The 24,245-nt window shown below is 46.4% G+C and overlaps 1 protein-coding gene across 9 annotated transcripts in view; it reads left to right on the top strand.

The window, feature by feature from the left end:
- Positions 1-7,384: 7,384 nt before the first annotated feature.
- secisbp2l (SECIS binding protein 2-like) overlaps positions 7,385-24,245 on the top strand; it is a 130,905-nt gene continuing 114,044 nt past the window's right edge. For 5 of the 9 annotated variants that reach the window (XM_069911275.1, XM_069911279.1, XM_069911276.1 and 2 more), the window contains exon 1: positions 7,386-7,538. In XM_069911275.1, the coding sequence (XP_069767376.1) occupies positions 7,515-7,538 (24 nt within the window). In that variant the 5' untranslated portion in view covers positions 7,386-7,514. Of the gene's footprint in view, positions 7,539-24,245 lie in introns of all 9 variants that reach the window. The other 4 variants (XR_011348780.1, XM_069911273.1, XM_069911280.1 and 1 more) reach the window with 1 other exon arrangement.

The following is a 24,245-nucleotide window of genomic DNA, read 5'->3' as shown; positions in this document are numbered from 1 at the left end:
CTGAGGAAGGACATCATCGCCATGGAGAGAGTGCAGAAAAGGTTTACCAGATTTATACCAGGGATGGCAGGACTTGCATATGAAGAAAGGCTAGAACGACTGGGCTTGTACTCACTGGAGTTTAGATGATTAAGAGGAGATTTAATAGAAATGTTCAAAATTCTTAAGGGATTTGACAGGCTAGATGCAGGAAGATTGTTCCCAATGTTGAGCAAGTCTAGAACTAGGAATCACAGTTTAAGGATAAAGAGGAAGTCCTTTAGGACTGAGATGAGGAAGAATTTTTTCACTCAGAGGATGGTGAATTTATGGAATTCTCTGCCACAGGAAGTGATTGAGGCCGGTTCCATAGCTATATTTAAGAGAGAGTTAGATTTAGTACTTATGACTAGGGGGATCAGGGGGTTATGGAGAGAGAACTGGAAAAGGGTACTGAGTGGATGATCAGCCATGATCAAAATGAATGGCAGTGTAGGCTTGAAGGGCCAAATGGCCTACTCCTACACCTATTTTCTATGTTTTCTATGTTTTTCTATGAAAATCCTCAGGGTTTCTATGTGTGTATTAAGAGCAAAAGAATAGGAAGAGACACAATTGGTTCCCTTGAAGATCAGAGTGGTTGGCTGGAGACAAAGAAATGGGGGAGATCTTAAAATTTTTTTATCAGTATTCATTCAGGAAATAGACACAGAGTCATGGGAAATAAGGAAAACTAGCAGTGAGGAGGAGGAAGTGCTTGCTGACTTAAAGCAAATAAGGTTGGATAAATCCCCAGGGCCTCACAAGATATTCCCATGGATCTTGAGGGAGGCTAGTGTTGAAATTACAGGGGTACTGACAGAAATAGTTAAAATGTCCTTCGCCGTGGGTACAATGCAAGAGGATTGGAGGGTAGCTCATGTTGCTCCGTTGTTTAAAAAGGCTCCAAAAGTAACCCTGGAAATTATAGGGAGGTGAGCCTGACATCAGTAGTAGGTAAGTTATCAGAAAGAGTTCTAAGAGATTGGAAATACAAGTATTTGGATAACCAGAAACTGATTAGGGATAGTCAACATCGTTTTATGCATGGTAGGTCATGTTAAACCAATCTAATAGAGCTTTTTGAGGAGTTTACGAGGAAAGTTGGCAAAGGAAAAGCTGTGGATGTTGTCTACATGGACAAAGTCCAGTATAGGAGGTTCGTCAGGAAGGTTCAGTCACTAGCATTCATGGTGAAGTAGTGAACTGGATTCGATAATGGCTGAATGGGAGAAGCCAGAGAGTAGTGATGGATGAATGCTTCTCAGACTGGAGGCCTGTGAGAAGTGTGTGCCTCAGAGATCCATGCTGGGACCATTGTTGTTTGTCATCTATATCAATGATCTGGGTGATAATGTGGTAAATTGGATCAGTAAGTTTTCAGATGACACCAAGATTAGAGGCATTATGGACAACGAAGAAAGTCTTCAAAGCTTGCAGTGGGATCTGGACCTGCTGGAAAAATGGCCTGAAAAATGACAGATGGAATTTAATGCAGATGTGTGAGGTGTTGCATTTTGGAAGGACAAACCAAGAAACGACATACATGATGAATGGTTGGGCACTGAGGAGTGTGGTAGAACAGAGGGACCTGGGAATACAGATACATAATTCCCTGAAAGTGGTTAGGGTTGTAAAGAGAGCTTTTGGCATATTGGCCTTCATAAATCAAAGTATTGAGTACAGAAGTTGGGATGTTCTAATAAAATTGTAAAAAGATATTGGTGAGACCAAATTTGAAGTATTGTGCGCAGTTTTGGTCACCTAACTGCAGGGAATATATCAATAAGATAGAAAGAGAGCAGAGAAGATTTACTAGGATGTTGCCTGGACTTTATTCCTTGGAGTGTAGAAGAATGAGGGGAGGTTTGATAGAGGTATTTAAAATTATGAGGAGGATAGATAGAGTAAATGTATATCGGCTTTTTCCATTGAGGGTAGGTGAGATACAAACCAAAGGACATGGGTTAAGAATGAAAGGGGAAAGGTTTAGGGAGAATATGAGGGGGGGACTTATTCACATAGAAAATGGTGGGAGTGTGGAATGAGCTGCCAGCTGAGGTGGTGAATGCAGACTCAATTTTAATATTTAAGAACAATTTGGACAGGTATATCTATGGAAGAGGTATGGAGGACAGGTCAGTGGGACCAGGCAACAAAAAAAATGGTTGGGCACAGACGAGAATGACCAAAGTGGCCAGTTTCTAGGCTGTAGTGTTCTTTGGTTCTAAAAGGCAGTGGACACAGCTCAGTACATCACAGGCAAAACCCACCCCACCATTGAGAAAATCTACATGTCTGTTCTTGCTACTGCCATCAGAAAAGAAGTATAGGTGCCACATGACTTGTACCAGCAGATTCAGGAACAGTTGCTACCCCTTCACCATCATGTTCCTAAACTCAATCAGTGACTCATTTAAGGACTTTGCATTTTACTTATTAATAAATATTTATTTTTCTGTATTTGCACAGTTAGTTTGTTTACATTTCTTTCTTGGTTTACATTTCTCCCTTTTGAACACAAATATTTTTTCTTGAGAACAGTTTGAACTACCGATAAATGCCTGGCCCACAGGGAAAAGGATCTCAAGATTGTAGGTGATGTCATGTGTGTGCTCTTTTAATAACTTTGAATTTGAACTTGAGATGACAAAGGGAAATGTTTACAGGGAACATTAGGGGGAACTACCTAAGCAAAGATCTGGACTCACTGCAGATACAATATCGCTAGCTCTCCACTCAGCTCTGGATCACCTCGAAAACAGCAAATCATACATCCAGCTGCTTTTCATCGACTACAGCTCGGCCTTCAATACCATTATTCCTTCAGTGCTGGTCAAAAAGCTACAAACTTGAAGTACCCCACTCTGCAACTGGATCCTTGACTTTCTCATCAGAAGATGTATTGGAGGATTTAAACCATGTTTTTTGCACCTGCAAGGCTGAGAATCTCAAGTTTACCTGCTTGAGACTCAGCAGACATAAGCTAAATTCCACCATGGGGCCCAGAGATGCAGTTATCTGATTAAAAAGACATCTGTGTACCAAGAACATTTAATCTTCCTGCTTGTTTTGGTCACAGTCTTTCAGGCAGAGACCTAACCTTGATGCAAAATAAACCATTGTATTCAAAGTGATAAGCTGAGCTGAAAGTTGTGTTATTCGATAGAAGCCTAGGCATGCTAGCTTGCTTGCTTATCTTTCTTTCCATGCTGGGAATAGGTCCTTGAGTAAGCAGTTTTTGGGTAATATAAGCCATGGTCCCACTGCTGAAGTTTGAGACTCTCCGAGAGGTGGCAACATCTCTCAGCAAGAAGAACTTCTAGAGTCCAGCCAACGTCCCGATTGGGGGAGCTGGAGAAGCTGCTACCGGCGCCCCGACAACCTACTACAAGTGTGCAGTCGTTGCCCCGCTTCGGCAGTTGGGACCAGTCCAGGCATTGATAAGTATAATTGGGAAGGGCTTGCATATTGTAGTTTGATATTAGCTTTAGAATTTGTAATAAAGATTTGTATAAACTGAAGTGCTCTCGGTGTGTGTGTCTATTTTCTTTCGGTAGCTCAAACACTGTGACCAATCTAAAACGAACAAAGTGAGAGGTACAAGTTTACCTAGGACAGAAGACCACAGTCAGTATGAATTAGAAACGTCTTGTCCTCACTGATTATCAACATGGGCGCATCCAAAGGATGTGTGCTCTACTCATTATATGCCCATGACTGTGTGGCCAGGCACAATTCCAATGCCATCTACAAGTTTGCAGATGACACCACAGTTGTCGGCAGAATCACAAACGACAAATAGGAAGTGTACAGGAGGGAGATAGATCATCTTGTTGAATGGTGTAACAACAACAACCTTGCACTCAACATCAGCAAAACGAAGGAGATGATTGTGGACTTCAGGAGGAAGTCAGGGGAACACGATCCAGTCCTCATTGAGGGCTCAGTAGTGGAGAGAGTGAAGAACTTCAAATTTCTGGGTGTCAACATCTCCAAGGATCTGTCCTGGAACCTCCATGTCAATGTAATCATAAAGAAGACTTAGCAGCAGCTATAATTTGTGAAATGTCTGAAGAGATTTGGTACTTCACCGGAGACTCTCGTAAATTTCTACAGGTATATCGTGGAGAGCATTCTGGCTGCTTGCATCACTACCTGGTACGGAGGCACCAACTCTCAGGACAAGAATAAACTGCAGAGGGTTGTTAACTTAACTTGACATCAAGGACATCTACAGGAAATGGGGTCTTAAAAAAGCAGCCTCTATCCTCAAAGACCCCCACCACCCAGGCCATGCCCTCTTCACTCTGCTACCATTGGGAAAAAGGTACAGGAACCTAAAGAGAAGTACTCAGCGGCACAAGGATAGCTTCTTCCCCGCTGCCATCAGATTCCTGAATAATCAATGAATCAAAGACACTGTCTTACTTTTCATGCACTATTTTTTTTATAGTGATGTAAGATGGTTTTAAAATGAATGTTTGCACTATGACGCTGCCACAAAACACCAAATTTCATGATTTATTCAAAACAATACATTCTAATTCTGATTCTCAACTTCTTCATGCAGAGAGTGGTACGAGTGTGGAATGAGCTGACAGATGAAGTAGTGATTATTTTTGAGGGGGATGATGGTGTTGAATTCCAAATTGTAGTCAGAAAAGAGCATCCACATCCAACACATAATCCTTCAACACTTCCACCAACTTCAGCATGACCCACAGCCAGCTACTTCTTTTGGAGCAGTCTTTTGTGTGGCACCTTATGAATGTCTTCTGAGCATCAAAGTGTAGAACACACAGCTGCTCCTTTCTATTCAGCGCACTTGTTACGTCCTCAAAGAACTCCTGAGGTTAGTAGATCCATTTTGTTCCAATTTGCCTACCATCCATCTCATTGAGTCTACATAAAACCCTGGGACACCAGGACAGCAATGGTGTGGACAATAGTGGAGTGGAAAGTGAGGGCCAGAGGGATTCTTCCCTTCTGCCTGTGGTGGGGACTGGAATGGGGTGAGGGCAAAAATACAAGAAATAGTGGAGATACAGGCTTTACTGATAATAGAAAGTGGAAATCCACACTTTTCGAAGACCACGGTCATTTTGGATGTCCTGGCGGGGAAACATGCTGGGGCAGAATTGTGAGAAGGGGATTCCATCCTTGGAAGAGGCCGAGTGAGAGAAGTATAATCCAGGGCACTGTGGTTCAGAGGGTTTGAAATATATGTCCCTGGAGGTGGAGACAGGGAGATTCAGAGAGTTATCTGAAATAGTCCGTAAATTTAAGACATGCAGATGCTGGTATCTGGTGCAACAAACAACCTGCTTTTTTAAATTTATAGTAATGTTGTAAGATGGTTTGTAGTGTAGATAAGAGCTCACACTCGACTGGAGGGAGAAGTAATGCTTTTGTTAGCTTACAACACAGGTAGGGTTCATGAAGAGGCTTCAGAGAGGTTCAGGGTTTAGGCAGGAAACCAGGGGGGAAGGGCTGGGAGGTAGGACCAGTTGTCAGGACAGGACACCTCTTGTGAATCCCAGTTCACTACCTGGTTATATTTTAAATGTATGCATTATGATGCTTCTGCAAAACACTGAAGTTCATGACAATAAATTCTGATTCTGAACTCATTTGATGTTGGCCATTCTTTTTCTCCCACTAATGGTACTCCACCTGCTGGGTTCTTTCAGCAGAATGTACGTAAATATAAGGACAGGGAAGTTAATGTTGGGTTCTGCACAGGTATATTATGTTCCACCAATGCAGTGTTCGAAAAAGTGGAGGAGGAATTGGGAGAGGCAGCTGAGAAGGACTGGAACATGGACTAGCAGAGGGTTGTTGTTGATGGCACAGCTCTGAACTGATTTAAAATCTTATCTTAGTGATAGGACTGTCTCAGTCAACATGGGCAAAATTTCATCCTCCTCTGCTGCTCTTTCCTGCAGGGTCCCACAAGGATCTATTCTGCACCCCATTCTCTTCTTCTTATACATGCTGCCCTTTGGCCATATCATCCAAAAACACAGCAAATCCTTCCACTGCTATTCTGATGATACTCCGCACTATCTCCCCCGAAGCCATGCCATCCCCCCCCCCACCCCACCCCCACTCCACCAAAATTATCTCCAATACTCTTGATAACTTTTCCACCCTCATCAAACTTCACATCAAATCCCTTGGTGCAATATTGAATTCCACCTTCAAGTTTGACAAACAGTAAAAGCAAGCTTTTTCCAGCTCCACACTATTGCCAAATTCAAATAATTCCTGTCACTGAAAGACCTCTAGAAAGTGATCCACGCCCTTATTTTCTCCTGTTTAGGCTACTCTAACTCTCCTCTAATACGGAATTAGTCCGTCGTCATTATCCCGTCTGCAACTGGTGCTGAATGCTGCAGCCAGGCTCCGGACAGGAGCCAAGAAGAGGGGCCCTATCACCCTTTTTTCTGGCCTCCCTTCATTGGCTGCCAGTACAGCTCAGAATAGATTTTAAAGTTCTCCAGTTTGTTTACAAAGTCATTAATGGTCTTCTTCTTCTTTCTTTGGCTTGGCTTCGCGGATGAAGATTTATGGAGGGGGTAAAAAGTCCACGTCAGCTGCAGGCTCGTTTGTGGTTGACAAGTCCGATGCGGGACAGGCAGACACGGTTGCAGCGGCTGCAGGGGAAAATTGGTGGGTTGGGGTTGGGTGTTGGGTTTTTCCTCCTTTGCTTTTGTCAGTGAGGTGGGCTCTGCGGTCTTCTTCAAAGGAGGTTGCTGCCCGCCAAACCGTGAGGCGCCAAGATGCACGGTTTGAGGCGATATCAGCCCACTGGCGGTGGTCAATGTGGCAGGCACCAAGAGATTTCTTTAGGCAGTCCTTGTACCTTTTCTTTGGTGCACCTCTGTCACGGTGGCCAGTGGAGAGCTCGCCATATAACACGATCTTGGGAAGGCGATGGTCCTCCATTCTGGAGACGTGACCCACCCAGCGCAGCTGGATCTTCAGCAGCGTGGTCTATCCCCCTCATATATCACCAATCTCCCTCCTCCACTTCAAGACCCATCAGATCGACCAATTTATGGTGCTGGGCTTTTCCTCACTCAAATCGCAAACTCAGGGGAGGTCACTCCTTTGTTGATGCAGCCCCCAAACTGGGGAACAATGTTCCTCCCTCCATCAAATCAGCCCCTTCCTTTAACTCTTTTAAATCCAGGCTGAAGTTGGATTTTCACTCGCAAGGGCAAACGGGGGGGCGGGGCGCGCACGCAACCTGGGGGACGGAGCGCGCACGCAACCTGGGGGACGGGGCGGGCACGCAACCTGGGGGACGGGGCGCGCACGCAACCTGGGGGACGGAGCGCGCACGCAACCTGGGGTCGGGGCGCGCACGCAACCTGGGGGACGGGGCGCGCACGCGTTTGTGCAACGAAGCTCGAGCCCAACCCCGGGTGACAACATGAAGCTGGAGACGGGAACCGTCTCCGTCTGACGGTGCCGGCCGGCCGGTGGGCATGGAGAGGGGCGAGGCGGCCAAGGTAATGCCATCAACACCAGTTATGTCAGGGGGCGAAAGGAAAGGCAAGGCCCTGGTGTCGGGGAGGAAGGAGGCCCAGGCCCCGGTGTCGGGGAGGGAGGAGGCCCAGGCCCCGGTGTCGGGGGGGGGGGGGGCGTGAGGGTAGATGTGGCCCGGCCCCCGGTGTCGGGGTGGGGGAGGCGGTAGAGACCCGGCCCCTGGTGTCGGGGTGGGGGAGGCGGTAGAGACCCGGCCCCTGGTGTCGGGGTGGGGGAGGCGGTAGAGACCCGGCCCCTGGTGTCGGGGTGGGAGAGGCGGTAGAGACCCGGCCCCTGGTGTCGGGGTGGGGGAGGTGGTAGAGGTGGCCCGTGTTGGGGGGTGGGGGGGGGGGGGGGGATGAGGGTTGCCCTCAGCCCTCTCCTGGAACATTTCTCCCACAATAAGCCATCCCTTGCTTTGTTAGGTGCTGTTGCAGTTGGCCTCACCTGCCCGACTGCGCAGATTGTTGTTCTATCGCTTTTATTACTTACCTTGAAAAAAACATTCTTGTTTCCTTTGGGAAATCATAATTTTATTATAGCTATCATCTCTTAAAGGGCATTTTCATGTCATGCAGAACAGAATAGGAGTGTTGGCTCATTTTGACCATGACAGTCTGTGCTCCTACTGTTTGCCTGAATTTGGTCTTTATTCTTCTAATCCTTACTATCCACAAATCTGTCCAAATGTCTTTTGAATGTCAGAATTGGACCTGCTCCTACAGTTTCCTCTGGCAGCTCTTTCCAGACAGGAGTGCCATCTAAGTGAAAAAGCTACCTTTCAGGTCCCTCTTGAGACTCCCATCTCTTTCCCCTTTTTTCTTCAACCTATGCTGTCTAGTTCTGGGATCAACTATCCCGAGAAAAAGACAGCGGCCATTCAGCTTATCCATTACCCTCATGATTTTAATAACATCTATAAGCACATTCCACAGCCTCCTATGCTTTCGGGCATGAAGACCCAATCAAACTAACCTCTCCCGATGTGAAACATGAAAATCTGCAGGCTCTGTGATTGTAGTAATAACACACTGAAATGCTCGAGGAACTTAGCTTGTCTTTCAATGTCCGTTGGAGACAAAATATATATTGGTGACGTTTCAGGCCTGAGCCCTTCACAGAATAAGCAGACTGCTGGCTGGGGAGAACTGCCCAGACCAACAAAAGATGTTAATTGGATTGATTATGTCTGAGCAAAAAGAGACAGGGAAAAGAGAGAGAGTGAGACATAGCTGGGGGAATAAGTGAGGGGGCATGGTGGTTTTTAATGAAAGCCGGAGAGGAATACCACCTCATCATCTGACTGGGTACCCTCTAACTCGATGGCATTGAGGGTACCCAGTTAGAAGATGAGGTGGTATTCCTCCAACTTGTGGGTGGTCTGTTAGTGCATGAGACCATGGATAGACATGTTAGGAAGGGAATGGGATGGGGAATTGAAATGGGTGGCCACTGAGGGATCCACGCTATTGTGGCAGACAGAGCTGAGATGCCCAACAAAGCGATCTCCCAGTCTGTCCAGTGTCCATTGTCGAGGAGACCACAGCGGGGGCACCAGGTGCAGTAGATAAACCCTGCAGATTCACAAGTGAAATATTGCTTCACTTGGAAGGACTGCTTTTGCGCCCAGAATAGTGGTGAGTATTGGCATCATGTGGTGGAAATGGTGTAGGAGGCTGGGTTGGATGCAGAGGCTGGTGGGGTGGTCGGTGAAGGCAAGAGGAATCCTGTTCTTGTGCATGGGAGCAGAGCGGACCAGGGGAGCGAATGGTGGATATGCAGGTGAAGGCTGAGTTGATTGTGGTAGAAGGAAAAGGCCATGTTGTTTGGGGAAAAAAAGGACATCTCTGATGACCTGGCATGGAAGTTCTTGTCCTTGGCAACAGAGATGGAGGAATTTAGAGAATGGAATGGGACAAGGTGTGAAGATGTATAGTCAAGGTAGCTGGGGGAGATGGTGGGGTTGTAGAAGATGTCTGTCGAGTGTTTGTCTCCCCATATGCAGACTGAGATTGAGGAAAGAGAGAGTGTTGCTACAGATGGACTAAGTGAATTTGAGATTGGGGTGGAAGTTGGCAGCAAAGTGGATGAAGTCAATGATCTCCTCATGGGTACATGTGACAGTACCAAAGTAGTCATCAATGTAGTGGAGGAAGAGTTGAGGCGTAGCCTGTGTTGGCTTGTAGCATGGATTGCTTCATGTAGCCAAGAAAAAGGCAGGCATAGCTGGGGCCCATATGTATACCCATGGCTACTCCTTTGACCTGGAGAAAATGGGATGAATCAAAGGAAAAATTATTGAGGGTGAGGACAAGTTCTGCCAGCTGGAGGATGGTGGTAGTGGAGGGGTACTGGTTGGGTCTATTGTCCAGAAAGAAACAAATGGCTTTGAGGTTTTCGGTATGGGGGATGAATTGGAATTTGATGTCCTTGGTAAACATGAAGTGATCAAGTTCAAGGAACTGGAAATTGTTGAAGTGATGGAGGGTGTGTGAAGTGTCCCGGATGTAGATAGGGAGGACTGGACCAGGTGGGACAAAACAGAGTCGAAGTAAGCTCACCCTCTAACTAGTTCTGAGAACATCTCTTTTGCACCCCTTCCTATTTATGCGCTCCCTATGGCTGAGTATTCAGAACTGCCTGGTGTGGTCTCAGCAGTGCCTCGAACAGCTGAATCATGATCCCCCAAGTTTTGTACTCGATACCTTGCCCAGTGAAGGCCAGCATAACAAATGCTACCTTTACTACACTGTCCACTAGAGTTACCATTTTCAGGGAACAATGCACCTCAGGCTCTCAATTCTGTAAAAACCCCCAGGGCCCAACTGTGCAACTCCTACTCTTGAGTGTGGTGAAAGACTTCACAATTCCCAGTTCATTCCCATTTGCCACAGCCTGGCCCTCCTTCCCAACTGATGTAAATCCTGTTAGAAACTTGGATATCCTTTCTCACCATCCATTGCACCAACAATTTTGGTGTTATCTTCAAACTTGTTTGAGATGACAGGTTCATATAAATTTCAACAACTTAAATTTTAGCGTTTGCTTTTATCAGTAATATTCTTATAGAATGTGGCATAACCTGTGGAGTAAGAGTGAAGGAAACTGATGAAAGTATGAAAACAATGCAATGCTTTGGAATGGATTCAAACCTCTGCATGTAATGTAGCTAGTTTATGACAAAATAAATTTAATTACAAAACGTAAGATTGTAGATGTTCTTATTTTGTGGATCATGGCTCAGCATTTTTAAAATACGCTTGAATGGAAAACCTGGTCATCCTGGTTAATGCCCTGTCATTTTTATGTATTAATCAACTTTTTTTGGCACAAGTACCTTTGTGTGATTTTTTTTTTTTGTGCCCCAGTTTTGTGATATTTACTTTCTTGTCTTTTATTTCTAATATTGTTTGTGAATAATTGCATTTTGTGTCAAGTTAGTCTACTTTGAATAGTGTTCTTCAAGACTGAATGTATTCTTCTCAGTTTAAGCTCTGATCAGTCAAATTATTATAAATTCAATACTGTTGCATATTGATCTAAAAATTGAATGCCACGTTCTCCACTACATATTAACATTTTATTAATCTTACTTTTCATTTTTATCATTTTTAGATATTTGATCAAACTATTCTTGTATGTAATGACTAGTTAATATATTTTAAAACTATCTTTTGAAAATCACGAGGCCATTGTTGTAGTATTTACCAGCAGCATTTTAGAAACATAATTGTAATGTCCATAATTCTAAGTATATTTAATAAGGTAAGGAAAGTAAACTGGAGCATGAAATATTATTACACAAAGTAACTTGGTAAATTGTAATTGAATATATTAACATGATAAAACTTTTGTAAGAGTTTTACAACACAGAAACACTTCAATCTAGTTTGCCCATATAACCAAGTTATCTCCCAAAGCTACTGGTAGTGCCTGCACTCAACCTATATCCTCATAAACCTTGCCTGTTTAAATATCTTTTGCGTAATTCTGAATGTTTCCTGTACTTTATGAATAATTTTTAAGTTATGAATGTTGCTGTTGCAATGGAGGCTTTGGAAATTAAACTTTAAGCAATTTTATCTGCACATAAATGGATATTTGGCACCACAGTCAAGGTAACGATGATGGTGCTTCTGGTTTAGTGTGAAATTCATCTTGGAAATGACCAATGGCTGACTGCTTTGCAACATCCCATGCTGGCGTGGTCTAATTTTTCCTTCTTTGCTAATTGTATGTATTATCCCTTTGTCTGGAATTTGAAATAATTTTATTACTTCATGGTACTAAATGAAAAGGAAACTGTGGTTGACAAAACAGTTGGAGGCAGTTAGTTAAGAAGAAAGAAGCATGCATAAGGTTTTGGAAGCAAGAAACCGGAAGGGTCATGAGAAGTATATGGTAGCCAGGAAATAAATTCTTGGGAGAGCTCGAAAGGGACATGAGAAGGCCTTGGCATGTAGGATTAAGGTGAACTCCAAGGTTTTCTATGCATATGTGAAGATCAAAAGGATGGCAAGAATGAAGATGAGGCCTCTTAAGGATAAAGGAGGCCATGTACCTGGAGGCGGAGGAGGTTGGGGAGATTCTAAATGAATATTTTGCTTCAGTATTCACCAGAGAAAAGGATGTAGACAGGATGAAGAATTGGGTAGAAAAGTGGGAGATGGAGTTCACTCCAAATAAGTGTGAGGGGATGCATTTTGAAAGGTCAAACCAGAAGGCTGAGTACAGGGTTAACGATCAGATACTTAAAACAGTGCGGAGGAACAGATGGACTTTGGGATTCAAATCCATACATCTCTCAAGGTAGTTTCGCAGGTTGATAAGGCCAATGGGACTCTGAGCTTCATTAATAGGAAGATTGAGTTTGAGAGTCAAGTGGTCATGTTGCAACTCTACAAATCAGATGTATTGTGTTTAGTTCTGGTCACCTTGTTATAGGAAGGATGTAGAAGCTATGGAGAAGATACAGAGGAGATTTACCAGAATATTGCCTGAATTGGAAAATATCTTATGAGGCAAGGTTAGCAGAGCTGGGATTTTTCTCTTTGGAGCAAAGAAGGATGAGAGATGACTTAATAGAGGTCCACAAGAATCTGAAAGACATAGATAGGGTTGTCAGCCAGTGCCTGTTTCCCAGGGCAGGATTAACAAACACCAGAGGACATCTGTGGAAAGTGAAGGGAGAAAAGTTTAGGGGAGATATCAGGGGGAAGTTTTTTTTTTACAGAGTTGTGGGTGCCTGTGATGCCTTGCCAGGGATGGGAGTGGAAGCTGAAATATTAGGGATATTTACAAGACTCTTGGACAGGCACATGGACGAAAGTAAAATAGAGGGTTACGGGGTAGGGAGGGTGTAGTATTTTATTCCTCCAACCAGTTTAAACCTCCAACATCAAGAGCTCAAGGGCTTGTACTGTGCTGTAATGTTCAATGTTTTATGATTGATTTTGTATTATTCTCCACCTGCTAATTCCATAATTGTTCCTGCTCCCTTAATTGCCTTGTGGAGTATGTAAGGTTTCAAAGTCATTCCTTTGTTTTGCTCATTGGTCTGGTGTTTTGATAATATTTCTCTTAGGTGTGTGATCAACTTCTGATTGTTCTGTAAACACCATCCAGTCATATCTCTCGAGTTCCAAAGATCATTTTTGAGATACCGAGCCAAAATTGCATATTTTTCTTGCCATGGATCCTGTCATCTGAATAAGATAGTATGACACCTCCATAATAATAAACCAAAAAAAGTATGACACCTCCATAATAAAGAAAAAAAAGATGCTGGAGGAAATTGACAGGACATTAAGCATTCATGGAAAGCAATAGGCACTCAACGTTTTGGGCCTGAGGCCTTCTTCAGGAATGCCAAGTTTCTGGCAAATACCTGAATAAGAAGAGGGAAGAGCATAGGCTTACAGATGGGAGGGGGAAGAAAGGAAAGGGTGATGCAGAGGGCTAAGAAAGCTGCTCTGTGATAGGAGGAAGGGCCAGAAATGATGGAAAATGAGGAAGGAAGAGAAAAAACAGACAGGGAGGAGGGGGCTACTGGAAATGAGGGGTGATATTGATGCTGTCTAGTTGAAGACTACGAAGGCAGAATACAAGGTGTTATTCCTCCCATTTGTGTGGCCTCAATGTAGCAGTACACAAGGCCATGGAAAGACAATGTAGCATGGGAATGAGATGTATTGAAGCCTCAGACTGTTTAGTTCAGAGCAGTGTATTCTCACAATTCTTTCAGCTTCAAGAGCACAATCAGCTTCTCACACAAGTTTGTCCCAACGTGGTTTCCTTAAAGGAAAATCTTGCCTCACAAACCTACTGCATACTTTTGAGGAAACCACAAGCAGATTAGACAGAGGAGATGTAGTGGATGTTATTTGTATTTTCAAAAGGCCTTTGACAAGATGCTATGGATGAGGTTACTGAACAAGATGTGAGCCCGTGGAAAGGCACCAGCATGGGTGGAGCATTGGCTAAACAAGCAGAAAACAGAATGGAATAAAGGAATCCTATTCTGGTTGCCAATGGTTTTCCACAGGTGTTGGAGCCATTTCTTTTGGCGTTAATAATTTGGATTATGGAATAAATGGCTTTGTGACTAAGTTTGCAAATGATACAAAGAAGGATGGAGGGGTAGATTGTGAGGAAGAAACAGAGAGGTTGCAGAGTGACTGGGTTAGGAGAATGGTCAAAGAAGTGGCCAATGGAATACAATATTGGAAAGTATTATTGTCATGCTCTTTGTGAAAAGGAGCAAAAGGGCAGATGATTATTTGGATGGGGAGAACATTCAAAATTTGGAGGTGCAAAGGGATTTGGGAGTCATTGCAGGATACCTAAAAGGTTAACCTCGCTTGAGTTAGTGGTGAAGAAGGTGAATGCATTGTTGGTATTCATATCGAGAGGAATGGATACAAGAGCAGGGATATAATGTTTATAGCTTTAAAAGGTACTGGTAAAGCCTCACGGAGTGCAAGGTCCAGTTTTGGATTCCTTATTGAAGAATTGGAGTGTTCAGAGAAGATTCACAAGAATGATTTCTGGAATGAAGGGATTAGTGTATGAGCAGTGTTTGATGGGTTTTGGACTGTAGTCCTTGGATTTCAGAAGAATGAGATGTGACCTCATAGAAGTTTTTAAAATTCAACAGAATAGATGTGACAAAGTTGATTCCCATGGTAGGGGAGTCTAGGACAAGAGGGCACAACTTCAGGAATGAAGGGTCCACACTTAAAACAGTTATGGAGGAATTTCTTTCGCTAGAATGTGGCGAACCTCTGGAATTTGGTACCACAGGTGGCTATGGATGCCAGGTTGTTGGGTGGATTTAAGGCAGAGATTAATAGTTCTCTGAGTAGTCAGGGTTTCAAAAGTCAAGGGGAGAAGGAAGGGGGGTGGGGCTGAATGGGAGAATGGACCAGCTCATGATGGAATGAGGGAGCAGACTTGATGGGCCAAATGGCCTACGCCTGTCCTCTATTTTCTTATGATCATTAAAACTCATGCACTCTTAATTTCCATAGAAGGAAAAATACCAGATGAAAGATTAGTTATGTTTCTAGTAAATGCAAAGTTTTTAATGTAGATTGGGATGTGCAGAGAAGCTTGTCAGAAAGCTTTAGAATTCCATGAATGCATTTAAGATCAGATCCTGGAGCAACATATTCTGGGACCAACAGGAGAATAGCCCATGCTATATTAAGAACGGTAATGGTAATGGATCTACCTTGTTCATAAGCAATTAAGGAAATGCATATTTAACAAACCTAATTTAAAAAAAAAATTAAATTTTGACGTATAGCATGGTATTTGGACCCTCGGGTCTGTGTTGCCCAATTTATACCCAATTAACCTACACGTCCAGTATGTTTTGAACGGTGGGAGGAAACAGGAGCCCCTGGATTCAACTATTCCCATGAAATTTGATGTTTGTAAAGAAGTACAATGACAGATTCTAAATAGTGATCAAGCTCATTGGAAGAAACTGATGACAGCAAACTGGTTAATACTAATGGAAGGTGGAATGTTCAAGTGGAATTGAGCTTAATATACCATTGGTGTGTACTCATCAGGGGCAAGAATTCTGCCAATCAAGTAAGTTAGCTTTGTGTTGCATAAGATGAGAAAAGTAATGGAAAGTAATTTGAATAGAACAAAGGAATATAACATCTTAAAAGACTCTCAAGATTAGAAGAATTGTTATAGTTAAAGGGATGGCATGGTTGGCGTAGCAGTTAGTGCAACACTTTTACTGCACCAGAGATCAGGACTGGGGTTCAAATCCCCCTCTGTCTGTAAGGAGTTTGTATGTCTGCATGGTTTTCCCCTGGGGGGTTTGTTTCCTCCCACCATTCGAAATGTACTGGGGGTGTAGGTTAATTGGGTATAAATTAGGCAATATGGACTTGTGGGCTGAAATGACCTGTTACCGTTCTGTATGTCTTAAAAAAAAATTGTGATCAAAGATAATGTGGATTATTAAAAAATAGCTTCTCATATGAAAATCAGTAAATAGTAGATCGTTGTGTTTGCTGCATTTCAAGAAGAAAATCCTTCTGAGTTGAAAAGGGAACGGGCAGTGGATTAAAAACGAAGGAAAAATAGACATAATAGAATTAATGATAGATATGATTTCTGCATTGGGGATGAAAGATCCAGATGCTTTCAGTCTACTTCAAAGAAATAGACTCTGGACCATCAGTGGTGGATATTTGTTGGAGTGTATTCTTAAAGATTGGAACTAAGTATCCCCAATCATCAAGTGTTATATATTTTGGGATGTCACCAGTCAGTGGCCTTGAGAGTGATGTTCAGGGAACCTTGGGATGAAGTTGGTGACACAGGTGGATAGGGCTATGAAGAATGGTTGCCTTTGCAGACAGGCATTGTGTATAATAGTTGGAACATTGCAGCTGTACAAAACATTTTGGTTCAGCCATACCTGTAGTATTGTGTACAGTTTGGTCACTAATTTACAGAAAGGAAATGGTTATAATAGAGAGAATGCAGAAGAGGGTCATCAGGATGTTGCCAGAATAAAGGGCTTTCTTTACTTTGGGGTAGCACAGTTGATGTATTGGCTAGCACAGCTCTATTACAGAGGCAGTAACTCGGGCTCAAATCCAGCATTGTTTGTAAGGAGTTTATATGTTCTCCCTGTGTCTGCATGGTTCTTCCCTGGGTGCTCCAGTTTCCTCCCACATTCTAAAGTGTTATTGGGCAGCATGGACTTGTGGGCCAGAAGGACCTATTATGATAAAAATTATGAAGAGAGATTATATCGGCTTTTTTTGTTTTCATTGGAAGATTCGCTCACAGGTTTCTAAGACTGAGGTGCATTGGACAAAATAGATGGTCAGTCTTTTCCGGGGGCAGGGGAGTCCAAATTTGAGGGCAGAGGTTTCAGGTGAGAATAGAGACATGGGAAATCTGAGGTTGTATGGAACAAGCTGCCCTGGTGGTCATACAGGCAGACAGTCATAGAATCATAAAAGCATGGACAGGCTATGTCTCCAAACTCACCAATGTTGACTAAGTTGGCATTCTGGGCTAGTTTCATTTGCCTGCAAGTGGTTGATATCCAAACCCTTTCTATTCATTAAACTATATGCAACGTCATTACTAACTTCATTTCTAGATTTTCCTTTGGCAATTAATTTCAGATAGGGACCACCCTCTAAATGAAGATGTTGCCTTCAGATCCCTCTTCAACCCCTCCTCTCTCACCTTCAACATATGCACTTAAATTATAAATTTTTCTACCCATGGAAAATGACTGCAACTGTTCACTTTATCTATGCCCCTTGTTGACAAACTTCTCTAATGCTACTCTTGGTCTCCTCTGCTCCAGGGAATGAAGACAGCCTTTCCCCAATCCTAGAATCCCAGCAAAATTCTGCTGAATTTCTTTTGCACCTTTTCCAACTTTTGGATATCTTTCCATAGGTGGGTGACCTGGCCATACCACAGTACATGAAGCGTGGTCTTTCCAGTGCCTTGTGCAGGTATATCACAATGTCCAAATTTTTGTTCTTGATACCCCACCCATGAATGCAAGTATGCCAAAATCTGCCTTCAGCACTTTGTCCTCCTGAGTCTCCACTTTCACGTAACTTTGCTCCTATGTTTCCAGTTTTCTCCCCCATGGACAACAGTCTGGGGGTGCACAATTTATTGCCTGAAAATTGAGAGTATTTAAAGTACTCTTGGACACTGCCTTGAATATGAAAAACAGAATTTCCTAACGCTAATGTAGGCGAATGGGAGGTCGGCGGATGGGAGGTCGGCGGATGGGAGGTCGGCGGATGGGAGGTCGGCGGATGGGAGGTCGGCGGATGGGAGGTCGGCGGATGGGAGGTCGGCGGATGGGAGGTCGGCGGATGGGAGGTCGGCGGATGGGAGGTCGGCGGATGGGAGGTCGGCGGATGGGAGGTCGGCGGATGGGAGGTCGGCGGATGGGAGGTCGGCGGATGGGAGGTCGGCGGATGGGAGGTCGGCGGATGGGAGGTCGGCGGATGGGAGGTCGGCGGATGGGAGGTCGGCGGATGGGAGGTCGGCGGATGGGAGGTCGGCGGATGGGAGGTCGGCGGATGGGAGGTCGGCGGATGGGAGGTCGGCGGATGGGAGGTCGGCGGATGGGAGGTCGGCGGATGGGAGGTCGGCGGATGGGAGGTCGGCGGATGGGAGGTCGGCGGATGGGAGGTCGGCGGATGGGAGGTCGGCGGATGGGAGGTCGGCGGATGGGAGGTCGGCGGATGGGAGGTCGGCGGATGGGAGGTCGGCGGATGGGAGGTCGGCGGATGGGAGGTCGGCGGATGGGAGGTCGGCGGATGGGAGGTCGGCGGATGGGAGGTCGGCGGATGGGAGGTCGGCGGAGGGGAGGTCGGCGGAGGGGAGGTCGGCGGAGGGGAGGTCGGCGGAGGGGAGGTCGGCGGAGGGGAGGTCGGCGGAGGGGAGGTCGGCGGAGGGGAGGTCGGCGGAGGGGAGGTCGGCGGAGGGGAGGTCGGCGGAGGGGAGGTCGGCGGAGGGGAGGTCGGCGGAGGGGAGGTCGGCGGAGGGGAGGTCGGCGGAGGGGAGGTCGGCGGAGGGGAGGTCGGCGGAGGGGAGGTCGGCGGAGGGGAGGTCGGCGGAGGGGAGGTCGGCGGAGGGGAGGTCGGCGGAGGGGAGGTCGGCGGAGGGGAGGTCGGCGGAGGGGAGGTCGGCGGAGGGGAGGTCGGCGGAGGGGAGGTCGGCGGAGGGGAGGTCGGCGGAGGGGAGGTCGGCGGAGGGGAGGTCGGCGGAGGGGAGGTCGGCGGAGGGGAGGTCGGCGGAGGGGAGGTCGGCGGAGGGGAGGTCGGCGGAGGGGAGGTCGGCGGAGGGGAGGTCGGCGGAGGGGAGGTCGGCGGAGGGGAGGTCGGCGGAGGGGAGGTCGGCGGAGGGGAGGTCGGCGGAGGGGAGGTCGGCGGAGGGGAGGTCGGCGGAGGGGAGGTCGGCGGAGGGGAGGTCGGCGGAGGGGAGGTCGGCGGAGGGGAGGTCGGCGGAGGGGAGGTCGGCGGAGGGGAGGTCGGCGGAGGGGAGGTCGGCGGAGGGGAGGTCGGCGGAGGGGAGGTCGGCGGAGGGGAGGTCGGCGGAGGGGAGGTCGGCGGAGGGGAGGTCGGCGGAGGGGAGGTCGGCGGAGGGGAGGTCGGCGGAGGGGAGGTCGGCGGAGGGGAGGTCGGCGGAGGGGAGGTCGGCGGAGGGGAGGTCGGCGGAGGGGAGGTCGGCGGAGGGGAGGTCGGCGGAGGGGAGGTCGGCGGAGGGGAGGTCGGCGGAGGGGAGGTCGGCGGAGGGGAGGTCGGCGGAGGGGAGGTCGGCGGAGGGGAGGTCGGCGGAGGGGAGGTCGGCGGAGGGGAGGTCGGCGGAGGGGAGGTCGGCGGAGGGGAGGTCGGCGGAGGGGAGGTCGGCGGAGGGGAGGTCGGCGGAGGGGAGGTCGGCGGAGGGGAGGTCGGCGGAGGGGAGGTCGGCGGAGGGGAGGTCGGCGGAGGGGAGGTCGGCGGAGGGGAGGTCGGCGGAGGGGAGGTCGGCGGAGGGGAGGTCGGCGGAGGGGAGGTCGGCGGAGGGGAGGTCGGCGGAGGGGAGGTCGGCGGAGGGGAGGTCGGCGGATGGGAGGTCGGCGGATGGGAGGAGCACCATGATCCATGTCTCTGTTCTGTGCAGCTCTCAATGAATGAAACAAGGATGAATTTTGAGACTGATAGTTTAAGTTAATCTGGAATCTGTTGTTCGGCAGAGCGAGCTGAAACACAACTGATTAAGGAGAGTTGATGTCCCCCTGACTTTTTTTTTAAATGTCTGGTTAGCAGAATAAAAATTGTCTGCAAAAAGGGATTTGATGGGGCTTTGGATCAGAAATTGGAAAAACAGATCTCACAGATTGGAAGTAATTGTTCTGGTTTGGTTATAGTGTAAGGGAATTTTATAATTGGTGATCCAGTATGTGACTTTTCTCTGAAACTCTTGCTGTGTTTATTTGCTTTGAACGATTAGAGTTGTAATGAACAATCTATCCTGGACACAAAACACCATCTACATTTCATTTGGTGATTGAAGAGTGCAAGTCTTCTGATTTTTCCTCCTTGACAACATTTTACAGAGCGCAATTGCAAGTGTCCTGTCTGGCTACATAATTCTGCCATGGAGCTGCAAAGCATTGGACCAGAACTCAATGCCGAGTATCATCAAAGCAACCAAGAAAATCAATGAGGTCACCCTTTCCTCTATTGACAACATTCACTGATAGCATTGCATAAATAGGACTCAAAATTATTGAGGACCCCTACCACAATATCAGGAAGGAGGTATAGGAGCATCAAAATCAGGACTGCCAGGCTGGAAAATAGCTCTTTGCTGCAGGCTGTGAGATTGAGGAACAGTATCCTGTATCCTTGGGTCTGTTATAAATGTGATTATTATTATAAGCTGAGTATTGTGTCTGCACCATGATCAGGAGAAATGCAGTTTCATCTGTTTGTGTACAGTTAGATGATAAACGAATGTTTTGGAGGTGATGTTCAAGACTTGCATTCAGGCGTGTAGATAGGGCAGAAAGGTCAATAGGTCACGGCAGCGCATTTTGAGGTTGTGCGACAGAAAAACCAGAATACTTTGCAAAGTAACAATGCCCTTTGAACAAAGGGTGAATTCATTGACACACAAACCTCCTGATATATTTTTGTTTGGAATGGAGAAATAAGATTCGGATTATCGTTTGTGTTCAATACTTAATTGAAATTTTCTCATTGTCCCCTCAATCTGGAATAGTTATTGAAGCCATGTCATGGCATCATTTTTCCAGCTGTATCCTGGGTTGTAATATTTGCACTTTTCGGATTTTTTTGTTGTTGTTCTCAAAAATCAAAGTTCAGATTTCATTTTTTTTAAACATACAACCCTGCAAAAACTGTTGAAAGTAAGAGTCCTTAAATGAGTCTGACTGTTTGTTGTTCAGGAGTTTGATGGTGGAGGGATAGCAACTGTTCCTGAACCTGGTGGTGCGAGTCTTGTATCACCAATACCTCTTTCCTGATGGCAGCAGCGAGAACAGAGCATGTGCTGAGTGATGTGGATCCTTGATGATTGCTGCTGCTCTCCCATGGCAATGTTCCATGTAGATTTTCTTGATGCTGTGGAGAGTTTTGCCTGTAATGTACTGGGCTGTGTCCACAACATTTCGCAGGACTTTCTGTTGAGAGGTATTGGTGCCTTCCCACACCAGGCAGCAATGCATCCAGTCAGGACACTTACCACTACACATCTGTAGAAGTTTCCCAAGATTTTTGATGTCATTCTAAACCTCCACAAACTACTGAGAGAGACCATTCAGCAGATCTTTCTTCTGGTTTGTGTCGTTGCTGCTATGACTGAGGGATTATTAAATAACAGTAATTGATTAATGATTTCTTGTATAAGTGCTGCATGAAAGCTTCCTCTTTCCAGGGGTATTTTTGGGAAAATATTTCTGTAAATACTAACCTTAACTAAACCCAGGGGGAAAAAAACAAATGATTGTATTTCATCTTAATGTGCCAAAAGGGCCCTAAAGATGACATCTTGCAGAGACATTTAAGCTTGTTTCTGAATGGCATGAGACTTGGTACTAACTTTTAATTTTATTTGGATGAAATCAGTATAGAATTAAGTTTTGGCTAGAAGTTTGCAAACCAAAGAAAGAAACGTGTATAATTTAAAAAATATATTGGGATCCATACGCTAATGCCTGAGTTGAGATAAAGGTTTCATTATTGTCATGTAATATTACATTTGAAATGTTACATACTTGAAATTCTTTAACTTTTGTCTATCATAAGTCAGGCAGCTGAATGTGGTCCATCAGTGGATCCCTTAACTTCATTCCAACAAGCTGACAAACAGAACTACTTTCCTGACAAAACTTGAACAACTTCTCTTTTGACTCCTCTTCTGCCAAATCAAAGTGGTAGCCATAGGCCTCTGTGTGAATCCCACCTAGATATGCCTTGGACTATGTGGAACAATGCATGTTCCAAACCTTGTCTGGTTTTGCTGGCCAGCTCTTTCTTTGTTATATTGATGACTGCATTGGTGCTGATTCACGCGCCTGTACGAAACTCATCAATTTTATTATCTTTACCGCTAGCTTCAACCCTGTTCTCGTATTCACTTGGACCATGTCTGATATTTCTCTCCTTTATCTAGTTATATGGTTATGGTTATCTAGATTTTGTTTCCATTACAGGCAACAAGCTGTCCAATTACTTTTACTAAACCCAGTGACGACTGCAGCTACATCATCTCTTCTTCCCAGCCTGTCTTTTATAAGGATACCATCCACTGCATCTGTTCTTAAAATGAAACATTCCATTACAGAAAATTTTGAATGTCCTTTTTTAAGAAAATGAGTTTTTTCCCCCCCCCCACCATGATGATGGAGCCCTCTTGAGTTTCCTCACGAACCTCTACTCTTAAATCCACTGACCATCGAGTATAGAGAGAGCTCTCCTAATCCTCGCCTTTCACTCCGCAAGCCTCTGCATCCAACACATCATCATTCATCATTTTCACCATCTCCATCAAGATTCCATCAATCATCATTTTTTCCCTTCCCCACGCATGTATACTGTCTGCATGGACCAGTCCTGTGACTTTCGGGGTTGTTTCCTCTGAGTGGGGAAGACTGAGGGGGAACTGATGAAGATTTACAAAATTATTGGACGTAATTAAACAGGAAAGGGTGTGCGAAAGATTTGCATGTATGTTTACTGGGACTAGAGGATCAGAGTTTAGGGAAGGGGTGGAAAGGCTCAAACCTTTTCCATGGAATGCAGGAGGCTGTGAGGAAACCTTTACAGAGGTAGGCAAAATTAGGAGGGGCATAGATACAGAGAATGGGCGGTCTTTCTCCCAGGGTAGGGGAGTCTAAAACTAAAGGACACCGGTTAAAGAAAGATGAGGGAAAAAGATTTCAAGGGATCTGCGAGGCAAATCTTTTCACATCGGGAATGAGCTGTCAGAGGAGGTTGAACAAACAAGTATAATTACAATATTTAAAGGACATTTGATTATAATAGGCGTAGAGATAGATCATTTTAGACATACATTCAGCATGATAACAGCCTACACTCCATTAGCCCGCACTCCATTAGCCCGCACCCCGTTAAGCCCGCCCCCCGTTAGCCCGCCCCCCGTTAGCCCGCCCTCCGTTAGCCCGCCCCCCGTTAGCCCGCCCCCCGTTAGCCCGCCCCCCGTTAGCCCGCCCCCCGTTAGCCCGCCCCCCGTTAGCCCGCCCCCCGTTAGCCCGCCCCCCGTTAGCCCGCCCCCCGTTAGCCCGCCCCCCGTTAGCCCGCCCCCCGTTAGCCCGCCCCCCGTTAGCCCGCCCCCCGTTAGCCCGCCCCCCGTTAGCCCGCCCCCCGTTAGCCCGCCCCCCGTTAGCCCGCCCCCCGTTAGCCCGCCCCCCGTTAGCCCGCCCCCCGTTAGCCCGCCCCCCGTTAGCCCGCCCCCCGTTAGCCCGCCCCCCGTTAGCCCGCCCCCCGTTAGCCCGCCCCCCGTTAGCCCGCCCCCCGTTAGCCCGCCCCCCGTTAGCCCGCCCCCCGTTAGCCCGCCCCCCGTTAGCCCGCCCCCCCGTTAGCCCGCCCCCCCGTTAGCCCGCCCCCCCGTTAGCCCGCCCCCCCGTTAGCCCGCCCCCCCGTTAGCCCGCCCCCCCGTTAGCCCGCCCCCCCCGTTAGCCCGCCCCCCCGTTTATGTTTTGAGTGGTGGAAGGAAACTGGAGCCCCTTGAGAAAGCCCACTCAGACACGGGGAGAATGTACAAACTTTTTACAGCGTGGGATTTAAACCGTGGTCTGGTCCCGATTGCTGCCGTTGTGCTAACTGCTACGCCAACTGTGCTGCCCTTGGATAGATGATTACATAGAGAGTATTCCTCATGGAAGTAGTGTCAAAAAGTTCAGGGTAAAAAGTAATGGTCATAGGGGATATGAGGAAGATTTTTTTCAACCAGAGGGTGGTTGCATTCTGAATTGCACTATCTGATAGGATGTTGAAAACAAATGTTCTCAACATTTAAGAACCAGCTGGTTAAGCACTCAAATTACCAAAACATGGCAGGCTACAGACCTAGTACGACTAAATAGGATTACTGCAAATGTGTACTAGATGGTTGTCTGTGACATGGTGGGCAAAGGGTCTATTTCT

The sequence above is a fragment of the Narcine bancroftii genome, chromosome 14, assembly GCF_036971445.1.
Source record: "Narcine bancroftii isolate sNarBan1 chromosome 14, sNarBan1.hap1, whole genome shotgun sequence".
NCBI lineage: Eukaryota > Metazoa > Chordata > Chondrichthyes > Torpediniformes > Narcinidae > Narcine > Narcine bancroftii.
This window is presented reverse-complemented; position numbering and strand designations above follow the sequence as displayed.